At 38.6% G+C, this 15873-nt stretch overlaps 3 protein-coding genes across 4 annotated transcripts in view; 2 read left to right on the top strand and 1 right to left on the bottom strand.

Moving 5' to 3' along the window:
• Positions 1-659: 659 nt before the first annotated feature.
• The window catches only part of gprc5bb (G protein-coupled receptor, class C, group 5, member Bb), a gene marked incomplete at its 5' end in the record, with an annotated part of 69468 nt that continues 54254 nt past the window's right edge, over positions 660-15873 (top strand). Inside the window, 3 exons of one of the 2 annotated variants that reach the window (XR_013823778.1) lie at positions 660-1728; positions 2283-2389; positions 2492-3867. Coding sequence is in view for 1 of the 2 variants with exons in the window: in XM_079895653.1 (XP_079751779.1) it covers positions 660-1728; positions 2283-2389; positions 2492-2536 (1221 nt within the window). Of the gene's footprint in view, positions 1729-2282; positions 2390-2491; positions 4608-15873 lie in introns of those variants that run through there. The other variant, XM_079895653.1, reaches the window with a different exon arrangement.
• knop1 (lysine-rich nucleolar protein 1) lies at positions 4665-10548 on the top strand. The gene is made up of 5 exons (XM_079895554.1): positions 4665-4804; positions 5574-6696; positions 7760-7819; positions 7903-7956; positions 8052-10548. The coding sequence occupies exons 2-5, from the start codon at positions 5722-5724 to the stop codon at positions 8355-8357; spliced, it is 1395 nt and encodes a 464-aa protein (XP_079751680.1). The 5' UTR covers positions 4665-4804; positions 5574-5721; the 3' UTR covers positions 8358-10548.
• exosc1 (exosome component 1) lies at positions 8648-15712 on the bottom strand. Its single transcript, XM_079895668.1, has 8 exons — positions 15656-15712; positions 13796-13911; positions 13604-13678; positions 12938-13026; positions 12779-12812; positions 12655-12705; positions 12494-12578; positions 8648-11655 (listed from the first exon to the last, which is right to left on the bottom strand). Exons 1-8 carry the CDS (start codon positions 15681-15683, stop codon positions 11549-11551), a joined length of 585 nt encoding a protein of 194 aa, XP_079751794.1. The 5' UTR covers positions 15684-15712; the 3' UTR covers positions 8648-11548.

Below are 15873 nucleotides of genomic sequence, written 5' to 3'. Positions count from 1 at the left end.
CTGATGATCTTCGTGTGTTTTTCCTTTTTCTCCGGTCGCATTCATATGTTAATAGCGTGAGCTTATTTTGTCCATTATATCATAATATAATTTAATTTAATAGACATTTACCCGCCCATAGACCCTCCCCTCGAAGAAATCAGGACAGAAGTGGTTGAAAGTGGACAAAAGAGACGGATTACAACACCAGGTGTGAACGGGAATGTGTCTCCCTCGTCTACTTGTGATCCGATCGGCCAAAACACATCTTAATACGTTGAAAAACAAGAATTGTGAATTTCGATTTCATAGTTACTTTAATGTTGTGATTCATCTCAGAGCTGGTTGGTTTAGTTAATTTCTTTGGTTACACTATTTTAAGGTGTCATTGTTACAGTGTAATTATATATATAAGTACTGAGTAATATTAAGCAACTATGTACTTGTACTTACTATAGGGTTAGGGTATGATTAGGATTTGGTTGAGGGTTAGTTGCATGCAATTATGCATAATTTACTGTATGGTAAGTACATGTAACATATGTAACGAGAACACTGTAAAATAAAGTGTTACCAAATAAAGTGTTACTATGTCTTTTAACAGAAAACTTTTTTTTAATTCTTTTCACAGTAAACGAATGAAAAAAAGAACATTCATCTGTGCTCTTTCTCTTACAGCCATGGCTCTAAGCCCCACCCTCATCTTCACTCTCGCTCTGATTGGCTGCTGCGCTCTGGAGGACCCGCCCACGCTTCAGGCCCCGCCCCCTCCTCATGGGTGTGGCGCTACAGTGGACCCGCCCTACAGAGTTCTGTGCGACCTGGAGTCCGTGTGGGGCGTGGTGCTGGAGGCCGTAGCGTGCGGTGGGACCATATCCGCTTTGACCCTGGTCATGATTCTGTTAGCCAAGCTGAAAACGGTAACGGAACCGGAGAAACGGTGTGGCGTTGGTCCCCTCCTCCTCCTATTGGGCGGAACAGTTGGTCTCTTCTGCCTATCACTGGTTTTCTTGGTGGGGCGTGACGAGGTGCTCTGCATAGTGCGGCGTGGTCTGTGGGGGGCGCTGTTCGCCATGTGTTTCTCATGTTTGCTAGTGCAGGGAGTGCGACTGAAGAAGCTAGCCGGAGGGAGGCGGAGCCTAGCGGGGAGTTCTCTCGCGGGATTGGCTGTCGCACTCACCGTGGTTCAAGGCATCATCGCTGGAGAGTGGCTCCTACTTACGGTGGTCCGCGAGGGACACGCCGCCTGCGATTACCTGCCTTTAGACTTCGTGTTGGTGTGTAGCTACGCTCTAGTGTTGTTACTAGCCGCCACTGTGTTGTCGTTAGCCGTCGTGTTGTGCGGCGGGAGCAACCGAGAGGAGTCGAGCAGGAAGTGGATGAAGTGGAGGTGTAACGCCGTCTGGCTTTTCCTCTCATGTCTCTCTTCGCTTCTACTCTGGGTCGCCTGGCTCGGTCTCTATCTCTACGGCAACGCTGGCATCATGACCGCGGCGAAGGATTGGGATGAGCCGGCATTGGCGGTTGCCTTGGTGACCGAGGGTTGGATACTGTTGTTATTTCACGCTATCCCAGAAACGCACCTGTGTTTGCGTCCGTCCGGTCAGAGGAACGTAGACTCCGGGCAGAACTACTACGACACCCCTCAGCCCCCGGCGGCGCAAAGTTACCATGACGACGAGCGGCCAGCCAATCCCAGAGCTCCGTTCACAGAGAGTCAGGCATACACTGTAGAGGAGCACAGCGCAGGTGGGTCGTTAAACAAAAACATGTGCAACGTTATGGGGAGGTTAGGTTTTGGTTGTAAAAAAAAAAAAAAATAACCATCCCAGATAGCAACATAGTGTCTGCCCAGATCCGGGCCACATCGGGAACATGTGGATTCAACGCGTACCAGATGTGGGCCGGATCTGGGCCGACACTATGTTGCTGTCTGAGATTAGAGAACGTTCTGAATATAGGTTCTCTTTAGGTTGTCACAAAAACCTACCTGCAACGTTCTGGGAAGGTTAGGTTTTGGTTACAAAAAAGAAGCTACAGAGAATGATTCGTTATTATTTGGTTCTCAAAAAAATAACCAAATGGCAAGTTTGGCAATATGGGAATGTTAGGGGAATGTTTGTGTTTTCAGGGACACATGCAAAACTTTTAAAGCTCATTTAATTGCCCATATGTTTAAATAATTCATATTTTTTCTTTCAGCTTTATGCTGTATGGACAGATTAGTGTTATTACACAGATTTCTTATAATTGTTTTATATAATAATATACATATTTAATATATATTGTTGTGGTTTTCACAGTTCTGCAGGCTGGAGGTTATCATAACGGACTGATCCGGCCCGCAATACCCTTCAGGAGTCACGTTTACCAGCCCACTGAGATGACACTGCTCATGAATGCAGGACCGGTGAGATACAATAATACATTAACAATACGTTTAGATACTGAATGAGACTGAATGAGTATCTCAGTCTCACACACACGATTCACCTCCTGCTCTGTGTTTCAGATCCCAACCGCCCCTCCAAACTTCACAGGGAGGCATCTGTGGTGAGACAGGCTAACATGGCAATAATGTCCTCTTCTACTTCTTCGGCTGGCTTCACAGGGTCAAAAGGCACTTTATTAAGGTTCCATGTTAATAATTTGGGAATGCTCCACTAATAAAAAGACCTAAAGTAAAGCTGTTTTAATTTAACGGGCATTTTCAACATGGGAGCAGGCTAATTTTGCACATGATCTCTTTTAAGTGCTTAATACAAAATACAGGAAGCATTACATATTTGATATCACACTGATGATCTCTGTTTAGATTAAATGAATCAGACAAATCATGAGCTGATGAGAATTTACATAAAAAGATAAGTCCGTACGAAACGCCATTCACAAGCCCATTTTACTTACATAATGCGACATTTCTGAGCGTAAGAGAATAATTATTTATATGAATTAATGATTTTAATCATTGTGAAGTGATTGGCTGTTTAAAAGTGTCACTATATGGCAAGTGATTGGAACATGTTCTAAGCATGTTTTGCTAATGTTCTCATTAAGTTATGAAAACGTTTTTGTTTTTTCTTTTTCTGAATGTTAGCTGAACGTTCAAAGCGTCCAGGTTTTAAATGTTTTAAAAACACTTTTTCTTGGGAAAATAACTTTTGAATATTCTCCGAACATTCTGAAACAAGTAGCAGCATTTAGCCTAAAAAAAACATTATTTTTGTACTAACATTTTGAGAACATCATTAAAGACCAGATAACACTGAACGAATATTCTATAGAGAGCAAAGGCTGGGTTCTGGAAGTTAAAACTTCATTCATTTTCTCCATAGGGAAATTGATTTTTAACGATAACTTATATAATGACATCAAAGACATCCTTACTGTGAGCTGTGAGGATGTTAATCAATGGTGTTTGTTTCTGCTGAAGATGTCAGCCCACATTATTTCAGCTTATTTTTAAAATAATAAGTGGAATTCCAGTGGAATTCCTGGTGAAAAACTACATTACCCATGATGCTGTTCAAAAATGCCACCAATCAGAGAGTCGAAACAAGCAACGGGCACCAAAATAGCTCCGCCCACTACCATGAAGCGCTGCTAATGTGCTTTTATATTTGTATAGATATATGCATATTTTGCAAAAAACTTCAAATATATTGTTTTTATATACAATCAACATTTGTAAATGAGAAGTATATTTCTCCATCGTTTTTAATTAAATTATACTTAATGAGATTGTAGTTCTTCTCACCACCTCACCAAAGCTGTTAAGTAGGCTACACAGTCTTGTACCTTTGTCCAATTCTGGCTTAATGGCTTATAACAAATACTTTTTAAAATCCCAATGGGAGAAATAAATGGAAAAAAAAACCTCCGGAACTAGTGGGCGCTGTTGCACTCAATTATCCTTACTGGAATAACACTTGTTCATAACTTTGAGAACCTTGCCAGAGCGTTCTGAGAACGTTCCTTTAGCTGGGTGGGGATTTGTGATGTCAGTCAAAAAGGCCCGTTTACAAAGAATAACATGCACAAAATTGTGTATTAAGGAAGTAAATAGGGTTTTCATGTGATTTCATGTTGACTTTACAGAGAGATTGTGTGAGAGAGAATGAAAAATGTATTATCTCATTAATTTCTAGCCTTAGCAAATCTTCTGCCTGCATTCCACTGTAAATAATCAAAATCTCTAACTTTGAAATTTATTCCAATGTATTTAATTTACTTAAACTGTTTTGTATAAATTGTCCAATTGTTAAACCTTTTTAAAATGTTTATCTTTATGTTTGTTTTGATATCACATCAGCGTTTGGTGTTTTTTCCCCAAACTTTGCACGCTTGATTGCCAGTCTTCATGATGCAGTTGATGCTATTCATCTATGAATTTTACGCCGTGTTTGATCTTGTAAGGCAATACTGTGTTCTTTGGGGTAATGAATGTGTATGAATGCTGCAGTCTCACAGAATGAGACACTTTCAACAGGGTCGGTGGAAAAGCCTGAATTCGCTCTTTATTATGCTCATGATGTTCAGATCTATCGCACAGAATGGTTGTATTTTCCCCTATATTTGATGTCTCTATATTTGAAATAAATTATAATAAACATTCCTACCGTGTTTTCAAATCGCCTCCTGTCACTGTTCGCAAACTGCGTTGTGCGCATGCGCACACGCGTTCTTCTGCTCTTGTTTAAAAATGGCGGTTGGCAAAACATTTTCTAGCGGACGCGTTCAGTTGCTGCTGTTACCAAGGAAGTGGAGGAGCGATTTCTTCCGGATTAAGAGTCGAAAGGAAAGCTTTCCCACGTGTGGCGAATGTGTAAGTAATAAAACACACATGTAACTCAAATAAAACAGTGCGTTAAACGAGTAATAATATTAACCTGCTGTTAGCGAAGCGCTCGCTCGCTGCATGTACTTATGCACGTCATTTAACTGCGTTTTAGCGATACAAGTTGTTTGAATAATGTTGTTATGATAAGATGCTTCTGTATTTTACAAATTAAAAGATATTTAAAAAAAAATTAACCCAGCAGTCATGGCATGCACAGATCAACCTAATATCATTTTTATGTTTTTCCTTCTCGACACAAACAACCTAGAACTGAATAAGTTAATGAAAATACATTCACGCTAAATAATTAAGGGTTAGTTCACCACAAAATTAAAATTATACCATAATGCACTCACCCTCAAGCCATCCTAGGTGTAAATGAGTTTCTTCTTTCAGCCAAACATAGTCAATCGGAGTTATATTTAAAAAAAATATCCTGGTTCTTCCCATCTTATAATGGGAGTGAATGGTAACTTACCTTAGATTTTGAAACCTACAAAGCATATCCATCCATCATAAAATATATCCATATGGCTCCAGGAGGTTATTTTGGGGGTTACTTTGCCTTATGAAGCAAATTGATGCATTTTTGTGAGTATCCATATTTATAATTTCATAATCACTGGCTAGTTCCGGTGAGTGACCTAAAAATAGTTTACTTCTTGTAACTTATGAATATACATTTGAATGTTACTTATAAATATGAATGTAATTTATCTGTCCTAAATAATGTTGTGTTTTCCTGCGTTTGCAGATGGTGAAGGCTTATCCAGAATCCGAAATCTGAGAAAAATCAACAAACAGAACTAATGAAAAGCAACTCAAGGATGCAAAAAGCAAGAACAACAAAGAGAAGAGGTTTTTGAGAAATCCGCTGACGGTTTCATTCATCTCAGGAGAACATGGCTGTTGATGGGACGACCAAAGAGAAGACGAAAAAGAAGAAAATAAAGGTGAAGGAAGAAGTCGTCGTTCAGGATGCGGGAAACACAAATGTGATGCAGTGTCACGATGTGTCCGTTCAGACTGTTGTGAAAAAAGAACCGCTGAACGTAAACGCCAGAGATGAGGAGGAGGAGAAGAGGAAGAAGAAGAAAAAGAAAGTGAAGGAGGAGGTGGAAGCAAACAGCCCCGTGACGGTGTGTCACAATGTGTCCGTCCAGACTACCGTCAAAGCTGAACGCTCAGAAATCACTATCAGTGATGCTCCTGAAAAGACCATCAAGAAGAAAAAGAGGAAGATGGAGGAGGAGGAGCCAGAACCGCTGCGGGAGGAAGAGGATGGAGAGCATTTAGTGTCCAAGAAAAAGAAAGCCAAGAAAAAAGGATATGAAGATGAGGTGGACGGTATTAAAAATAAAAAGACGAAAAAGGAGGTGGAGGTCAAAGAAGAAGAAGAGGTTGACATAGGACACGGTGTAGAGACGGTGAAAAGGAAAAAGAAGAAAAAAAGAAAACCAAACACAGAATTGGAGGACGGAGAAACAAAAGAGAAAAAGAAAAAGAAAAAAGCAGATACATGCATAGAGGAAGAGCAAAAGGTGAAAAGGAAGAAGAGGAAGAAGAAACCTTCTGCAGAAGAAGAGCCGGATGTCTGCATCAGCTCAAAGAAAAACCCGGAGAAGCAGAAGAAGAATTTAAAATGCGCGGATGAAGGTGAGAGTCTTCCTCACGCGAACGGAGGACCCGTCGTCAGCTCGCCGGGTAAGAAGATGAAAAAGAACGTCAAGCTGAAGGCTGATGATGTCATCGAGATGATGGAGGCGGAGCCGGCGGGAAAGGGGAAGAGGAAAGAAGTGCAGAACAAGACGCCGGAAAAAATTAAAAAGGAGGACATTAAAGAAGAGCGCCGTGAAGCGCTGAGGGCAAGTAAAGCGGTGAGTCTCGTTGAGTTTTATTCGGAGGCTCGTGATTGGCTGTTGACAATGTGACATCACTGTCATGATAATTACGTTTACTTTCAGTGTGGATATTTAACTTTTGTGGTACTTTCATTCATATCAGTGTTATTGTGTGTATACTTATATAGTATTTAATCATATTTTTAAAAGTTTTAAAACGTTTTATTTTTTATTTTTCAAGTAACAAAAATGTTTTATTACGCTTCAAGTTTCAGTTTTAATTTTAGTTAACTATAGTAACCCTGCTTCATATCAATGTAATTTTAGTATTATTTATATACTAATATAGCACAGTAGTCAACATTTGAAGTGGATCAAAACCTTTCATCAAAGTTATACATGAATTTTGAACAATACACGTTCATGTCTTTGGACAACTTTGATGAACTTTTTTGATCCACTTCAAATGTTGTCTACTGTATATTAATATTTGAGTATTTTTTTTATTTTTATTTTTATTGTAATTTTGTTAAGTATTTTTGCCCTGCTTTAATCATTTTTATTTGTTGTTTGTAAATATTTATATTTTTCTTTTAATTTATTACTTAAACTTTTAATAGTTTTTAAAAAATATTTTTAATAGTTATAGTTAACAATAAAAACACTGCTTCATATTAGGGTCAATATCCAGGTTAACATCAAAAGAATAACAGGATTTATTTATACTGTGATATTTTCTCTATGGCAATCAATAAAATTAATATTTATTTATTTATTTCATATAATATTTCTATTGTTAAAAAATAACACTGTCCTATAAATAAGCTATTTTATTTATGCAAAGTATAATGTCATATATTGTTTTATGATGCATAACTTGGACATTTTAAGGTTTTTTCTATACACTGAAAGAAGAAACGCTCCACGAAGCAAGCAAATCCACAGCAAATCAGATCAGAAGTCATTTAATATCCCGCTATGGGGAAGCAGGAATTTCCCTCATGTCTGATAAAGAAAGTGTACTGCGTTTAAAACACTGGCTAGTAGTTTTATCTGACATTAAAGTGCATCACACACTCATTTCTCCATCTGCACTCAGAGGGATATCGTGTTCCTGTCGGCAAAGCCTGGAAATCAGGACGAAGTTTCAATAGATCAGGTAAAGCGCCACATCACCAATTATGTTTAACATATGATATAGCTCATGTTGAGATGTGATTAAAAAACTGTTTTATTCCACAGGCGCGCCGTCTCGCCCTACAGATGGACATCGACAAGGAGTCGCAGCCGAAGCCGGTCAGTTTCCACATGCGTTGAGTATATATTTCAGTCCTAAAGCAGCTTTGCAATCAGTACTAATGTGAATGTGAATTGTTTTGATCTGTTTGTAGACTCTGGGCCAGTGGGGCACGGCACAGTTCGACAGCCCCGACAGACAGAGCAAGTTCCTGCGCTTGATGGGCGGCTTTAAGAAGAGCAGCCAGCCCGTCGCGGGATCCCCCGGCTCCGCCAACATGGCGCTGGGGAAAGAAGGCCAACAGACTTTGCAGCAAGGCCTTCTGGGACAGTTTGAGCGCGCTCAGAGCCACCATATGGACTATAAAATGAAAGGAGCCGGATTGGGGTTCGCAGCGCCGTCCAATAAGAAGTTTACGATCGATGCTAACGCAAGGAAATCAGTGCGATTCGACGACTGAGGGAGAGTTTGCCTGAAAGTGAACGCTCTGTCATCATTTACTCAGACCAATGTGCTGGGATGTGTCAGGAATCATATAAGGCACTTCTGCCAAGCTGAAAAAAAAAAAAAAAACTACAGAAAATAAGTCCACACAATATATTTTTGAAATGCATGGAAGCTTGTATTAGATGGGGGCCATGGAATAGAAAAAAAGGTAATTGCGACTTTTGAGCTCACAATTCTGACTTTTTTGGGGTTTTTTTGTTGCAATGGCGAAAATATCTCGTAATTCGGACTTTTTGGGTTTTTTTGTTGCAATGGCGAAAATATCTCGTAATTCTGACTTTTTGGGTTTTTTTGTTGTAATGGCAAAAATATCTCGTAATCCTGACGGCGAAAATATCTCGTAATCCTGACTTTTTGGGGGGTTTTGTTGTAATGCCGAAAATATCTCGTAATTCTGACTTTTTGGGGGGTTTTGTTGCAATGGCGAAAATATCTCGTAATTCTGATTTTTTTCCTCAGAAATACGAGATTTAGTCAGTATTGCGAGTTATGAAGTGTAATTCTGAGGATTTTTTAAAAATTATTATTACACTTTATAACTCGCAATTCTGACTAGCCTAATTCTCGCATTTCTGAGGAAAAAATTCAGAATTACGAGATATTTTCGCCATTGCAACAAATAAAAAAAGTCAGAATTGTGAGATCAAAAGTCACAATTAACTTTTTATATTTTTTCTCAGTATTGTGAGTTTATATTTCACAAATCTGACTTTATAACTTGCCATTGCAACTTTATATCACGCAGTTCTGAGTAAAAAAAAGTCAATTGCAATTATCTTTTACATTTTTTTATTCCGTGGCGGAAACGAGCTTCCATAGAAATGACAGGATGTTGAGTAAGTGATGGCAGAAGGTTAATTTCTAGGCGAACTGCTTCCTTCAATGTATGAATCCACATGGATTTAGGAAATACTTGTGTATTTGACAGATTGAAATCTATTTTTATTTTTATTTTTTGGTCCCAAGAGATGTTGTACTCAGGTGAAATATCAGGAGACGCATTTGAGTTCATCATGGGATTTTCCCATGAAAATGATACTAAAAGAGAAGGACAGCAGGAAAGGCTGAATAAAAGACACTGGATTAGAGCTGTCATGGTGGTTATGTGATGGTTATCATTATTGGCATTGCATTATTGATGTTTTTGAGGTTTATGAGCAGTGTTTGTTATGCTGCTTTTGTCATTCCGCTGAGACTTTTGACTTGCATTGCATTCAAGGTATATATGCAAGATCTTAAAGTTTGGGGTCTGTAAGATTTTATGATCATCAAGGCTGCATTAATTTGATCAGTAAAAACAGTAATATTGTGAAATATTATTGCAATTTCAAAGAACTGTTTTCTATGTGAATACATGTTCAAATGTACGGTAATTCATTCCTGAGATCAAAGCTGAATTTTCAGCATCATTACTCCAGTCCTCAGTGTCACGTGATCCTTCAGAAATCACTCTAATATGATGATTTGATGCTCAAGAAACATTTATGATTATTATTAATGTTGAAAGCAGTTGTGCTGCATCAAATTTTTGTGGAAAATTATTTTTACAGGATTCTTTGATGAAGAGAAAGTTCAAAAGAACAGCATTTATTTGAAATAGAACATTATAAATGTCTATCACTTTTGAATCATCCTTGCTGAAAACAAGAATGAATTATTTAGACAAAGTTAATCTTAAAGACCCCAAACTTTTTAATTGTAATGCATTTCTATCAGTTCTTGCAATCCTGGGATTCAAACACACATTTGAGTTACAAGTAAATCCTCCAGTGTCTGTGTTGAGTCTATAGCAAACTACAATGAAACATTCAGGCAAAATTGAGCAAAGCTTGTGTTGTTAAACACTTTATTTTTTCTTCTTTTAAACACATGACCTCTAAAAACAGTTACAGACAAAAGGACAGAATAAGGAAAAGGTATCAGATAAGACATTTCCAGATATTCTGAATAAAAGCAGCAAGAGGTAAAAGTAAATTCATCTCTGGGTGACTATTTTTGTGGTTCATGTGCTTTTAAGAGTTTCACCGAATGTTATTGCTCTATAAACTTCAAATCTCGTTGTGAAAGACTGAAAAATCTGTTGCAGAGACTGTGATTGTGACAATAGCACAGTTCCAGTTCTCTACTGCTGGTTTTCATCAAACTTCTAATCAAATGGCCTGGATGAGACAAAGAACATGCTTCCATAGTTTATGTTGATTTCTGTCAACATTCACACCAGCATGTAACAGATTCGGCCAATGACAAACTCAACACTAGCCTTTAATCCTATGCAGTTTGGTTTAATATAAACATGAAGCTATTAGAGTGAATCTCACAAAAGAACACCTCGCAAGAACATCAAGGTCATATTTCACCCACAATTACAATGGAAAAATATATATTTTGTCTATTTTATATGCATTGTGTTTCTGCATTTTCTTGATGCACATTTCACAACACAGTTCTCATTACCATAAAATTTCATTCATGTCTCTTTCTCTATATATACACTATCATGTAATATTTGTTGTACTATCTTCAATCAATGCTGATGTAAAAAGTACTTTCATTGCAGTAATGAGAATTATTTTTGAGAATAAAATGATTTACAAAAATAAAGCTAAACTTTCAGATGCATTACAGTAATGAGAAATTGTAGCTAAACGTGCTTTATTGTCAAGAAAATACAACACAAAAAAATCAATTGCCTTAAAAACAGGCCTTTTTCTTATTTTCTTCTTTTTGATTTTGCACTTAAAATGTGACCCAGCAACATTCCGTTTACTTCAGATTCACTCATAATTTGTTCAATGTTTAAAGAAGCTGAATAATATGACATTCCCGCTCGTGTTTCAGAGCTTCCAAAAGCATTGCAAGACATCTGAATATGTGATATCACAATCCAAGTGTGTCAGAGCACCTAGAGCGTCATGAATGCCGGAATACTGCTTAGTAATGCAACTACACTCGGATTATGGTCATGTGATCGGCCGTCGACGGGTTCTTTGCATTGACAGGCAGAGTGGAATGTGACAGGAGATTAAACCATCAAGATTCACACCTAGAATTCCGAACATACACGAGAGTTCCGTGAGAGAAGGGGGCGTGTCTTTGAAGCTGTGTGTTCCAGTGGGTGTGGTCTAGGGTTCCGGTGGGCGTGGCCTAGGCCTGCAGGTACTCCGGCTGTACCCGCGCGACCTTGCGAAACTCTTTGGCGTGTGTGCGAGGACACTGCATCTCACACCAGCTGATGGGCACCATCTGAGCCCCTGCGGGAAGAGATTTCACACGGCATGAGTGACACGAGCGAGATTAACACTTCATTAAAGGGATGGTTCACTCAAAAATTTAAATTAGCTCATGATTTACCCACTCGCAAGTCATCCTAGGTGTATATGACTCAAATCTTTCGAATACAATCAGAGTTATATTAAAAAATGTCCTGGCTCTTCCAAGCTTTATAATGACAGTGAATGGCCGTTTCGGTTTTGAAGTCCAAAAGTGTCCATTAAAGTGCATCTATCCCTGATTAAAGTGCTCCACACTGCTCTGGTGGGTTAATAAAGGCCTCCTGAAGCGAAGTGATGTGTAAGAAAATATTCATATTTAAAACTTCATAAAGTAAGATAACTAGCTTTCAGCCAAACAACATACGGATTCAACTTAAGCCTTAAGCGCAACTTACGCGAGTAATGCGACACACTGATATTTACGCTACGCTATGACGTCACAAGTTGCGTAAGTTGTGCTTTTGGCGCAAGTAGACTACGTTTGGCCGTAAGCTAGAATTTTACTTCGTAAAGTATTAAATATGGATATTTTTCTGACACAAACACATCACTATGATTCAGGAGGCCTTTATTAACCCCCCCAGAGCAGTGTGGAGCACTTTCATCATGGATAGATGCACTTTTATGGACACTTTTGGACTTTAAAACAGAAACAGCAATTCACTGCCATTATAAAGCATTTTTTAATATAGCACAGATTGTATTCGTCTGAAAGAAGAAACTCATATACACCTAGGATGACTTGAGGGTGAGGCTAATTTTCATTTTTGGGTGAACTATCCCTTTAAAGCGCACTACTGTTGGAGCGCTCCCTCACCCGCCTCGCTGTGGGCCACGACGACGCCCAGCTCGTTCTCCGCCGTGGTCAGCAGGTAGTTCGACTGCACGTCGCCCAAAGAGATCTGATAGCCGAGGTCAAGGGTCACAAGCAACATTCAGGGTACTAGAGTTTCATTTTTCATATAGCATAAAGGATACCACTTTTGCAAGGACAATGTCGCCTGGCCTGAAGCTTTTGTACGTCTCCACCTGAAAATAAGAGCCGCAATTCAGCAAATATGCACGACATTTTACTGAAAACATTTATTTACCACAAACTCACTTTATCTTTCTCTGTCGCTCTCACGTCTTCTCTTCTGGTGAAATCAAAAATGAACAGAATTTTTGTTTTTTATACTATTATTAGTAATAACATGAATGACACTTTAAACTGTTAATGGATATAAATGTAAGTCTTGATTGAAGAATGAAATGTTCATACCTGATAGTGCCTCTGAACCGGTCTTTTAGCGGCGTTGACCCCACATACAAGATGTGGACTTTAGCAAATCGTGGGTTGATACTCGTCACCTGCAAAGAGTGACAATCACACATCCGATGTTAATTTTAACATAATACATCATGGAGTAAATGACAAAGAAACAAAGAATTTTTAGTTCTTAACCTTTATTAAACCTCAAATAATAAACATGAATTTAAATTTTTAAACACACCCATGATAAAATCAAGCAGAATACATTCAAAGACAAATGAATAAAAATATAAACTTGGAGCAACTTTTACAAATCTACATTTGTGTACATAAAACTGACCTAAAATCTAAATATTACTGCACAAAAATTTAACCACTTTGCTTTGAATAAAAACACCAAATCTAAATCCATTTCTCTCTTCTGCTGAACACAAAAGAAGATATTTTGAAGAACGTCGTCTAAACAGTTTTGGATCCCATTTTTTTTTTTATCCATACAATGGAAGTCAATGGGGATCAAAACTATTTAGTTATCAACAATCATCAAAATATAGTTTGTGTTTCAGCAGAAGAACGAACATCATACCGGGTTGGAACGACATGAGAAGTAAATTAATCATAGCATTTTCATTTTTATAAACACCAATGATGCCATGTTTGGTCCAGGACACTCACCTTACAGGTGACGATGGCACCGACGTCAGGCAAGAGTTGTGCTTCTGTCTCCCTAACCACTGAGATCACCGGGAGCTATAAAAGGAGAGGTTGGAAGAAAACGTCATGGTTACATTGAACATTTAAGTTTTACAAATGAGTAAAATTGTTGCGTTCAAAGTCAAACCAAAATCTCCACGAGAGTGAACTGACCTCCTCGCCCTCGTTCTTTCTCAGCACGTATCCCGCGAGCGTAGCGAAGATGTATCCGTGCCGCAGATCCGTGCCGGTACCGGGAATACAGTCCTCTGTGCTGCAGAGCCTTTCACCTGCGTGAAGAGCACAGACCAGCCATCAAACTTCACATCATCTACAGGAATGCACTTACAATAGAAGTCTAAACATTAAAAAACTGTGCACAACATTAGTTTTAAAATTCATTCTTCAATCAAAATAACTTCCTCTTGCAGAATCTCTTCCCTGATGATGCGTTTAGTGGCGTGAGGGCGGGGCAACCTGTCACTCACATGAGATCGACCAATAGCAAACCACAACCAATTCCCAATTCCAATCAATTCCCAATGGACAAAATTAAGCCCCGCCCTACATTTGTTCTTGTTTGAGAAGCAGTTTCACTTGGATATACGACATACGGAAGAAAAGATGATCAACCTCGGTTTCATTTCCGACTTTAACATTTTACATTTAAAAATGGGTCTAGCATGATAGAATCTGCTACCTTATCTGTGTAAACGTAATCCAATATTTCACCCCGTCATCATGATCATACAGCGTCATTTCACACAATATGCGCAAGGATACCAGAAAAGAACTTTTTACATACTGTTTTTTTTTATATATTGTAATATAATATTTATAATTATTACTGTTTACAAACTGCACTACTGGAATTACATCATTAAACGAGAAGTTTGTCCGCTAAGAAGAGTAGCTCCACTGCTACGTCAAATAAAACATAAAACATAGTTTTGTACAGAAAAAGTGTTTTAACAAAAAACTTGCACTTGGCCATTTTACTTCTATTGTAAGTGAATGCACATGACTTTTTTACAAACTGAAGGAGTAGCCTAATTTATTTTCTGTTACAGAGGCAATCCATAAAACATTTATTTAAAGTCCCCCTGTGGTGAGAATCAAGTTTTTAATGTTGTTTATATGTCTATGTGGTGTTTTTAATATGCTTTAAGACAAACCATGTGTAAATTCATAAGTCGACACCATTGCTGAGTATTTTCTCCTTAAAACTGCAGTGAATCAAAGACAGTCTCAAACACACGCTTTGAAATCGCTGGTGTTTCTGACGTCACAAACTACCTTGTAACCAATCAGATCCTCTGTGATCGTCAACAGATGTGAGTGGAGGCGTGGCTAATTTGCATAAACGAGGCAAGGCCAAGGGTGTGGTTACATTCCAGATATTCTAAGGCATGGAGACATTTTTTTTCAAGAAAAAAAAAACGTTTAAATATGTAATTTTGGTGATCAAATATGAGTTTTACGATATTGACTTCAGGGGGGATTTAAAACTGAATCTCTAAGACTTGAAGCATTTCAGGGAATCCAAGTGATTTAAGCAACCCGCGTCGTTCATTATCCGCGAGTTCAAGTAGAGGCACATATGTGTGTGTGTGTTTCAGAGCAGGTGTGTATGACAGCAGCGCTCGCGCCCCGGGCGGGGGTGGGCAGGGCTCGCCAAACGAGTCTTTAAGCCCTGCAAACAGCTCCAGAGACACGCTTATTTACATCAGATCAACTATACAGTATGGTTAAACAACAGTTAAACCAACATCAGCTGTTTTTGACATAAGTTGACTGAAGCTGAACATACCTATGCGTTTATAACGTCATCATTATGCTGCGCGTGCGGATGATTCAGCCCTACAGAAACGCACGCTGACCGTAATGCAAGTGAGAGATTAACTGTCCTTAACTTTTACCAACCACATCAAAGTTCACAAAAAATGTCATTATGTGTACAAGCCAAGCCTTGCAGCGATTATGTCGATAAAACCAAAGGAAAGTGCAAATAGCATGATAATAACAGCGACCCACCTGGAACACACAGCTTCATGGGCGACATGTTTTCAAGAAGCGAGAGACGCGTTTTGATTGGCTATTAGTCAGCGGGCAACTCGTGCTCTGATTGGCCACTTCATCATATGCGGTTTAAGTAAACCGCCATATTTGTTGTGGCTGTAAATGCACGTTACCTTACTTGTATTAACTATAAACCGTTATCCAAATACCTAACTCTTTAACTTTTAAAATCC

The sequence above is a fragment of the Squalius cephalus genome (genome assembly GCF_949319135.1).
Source record: "Squalius cephalus genome assembly, chromosome: 2".
NCBI lineage: Eukaryota > Metazoa > Chordata > Actinopteri > Cypriniformes > Leuciscidae > Squalius > Squalius cephalus.
Note: the sequence above shows the minus strand (reverse complement) of the source record. Positions and strands in the feature narration are given on the sequence as shown.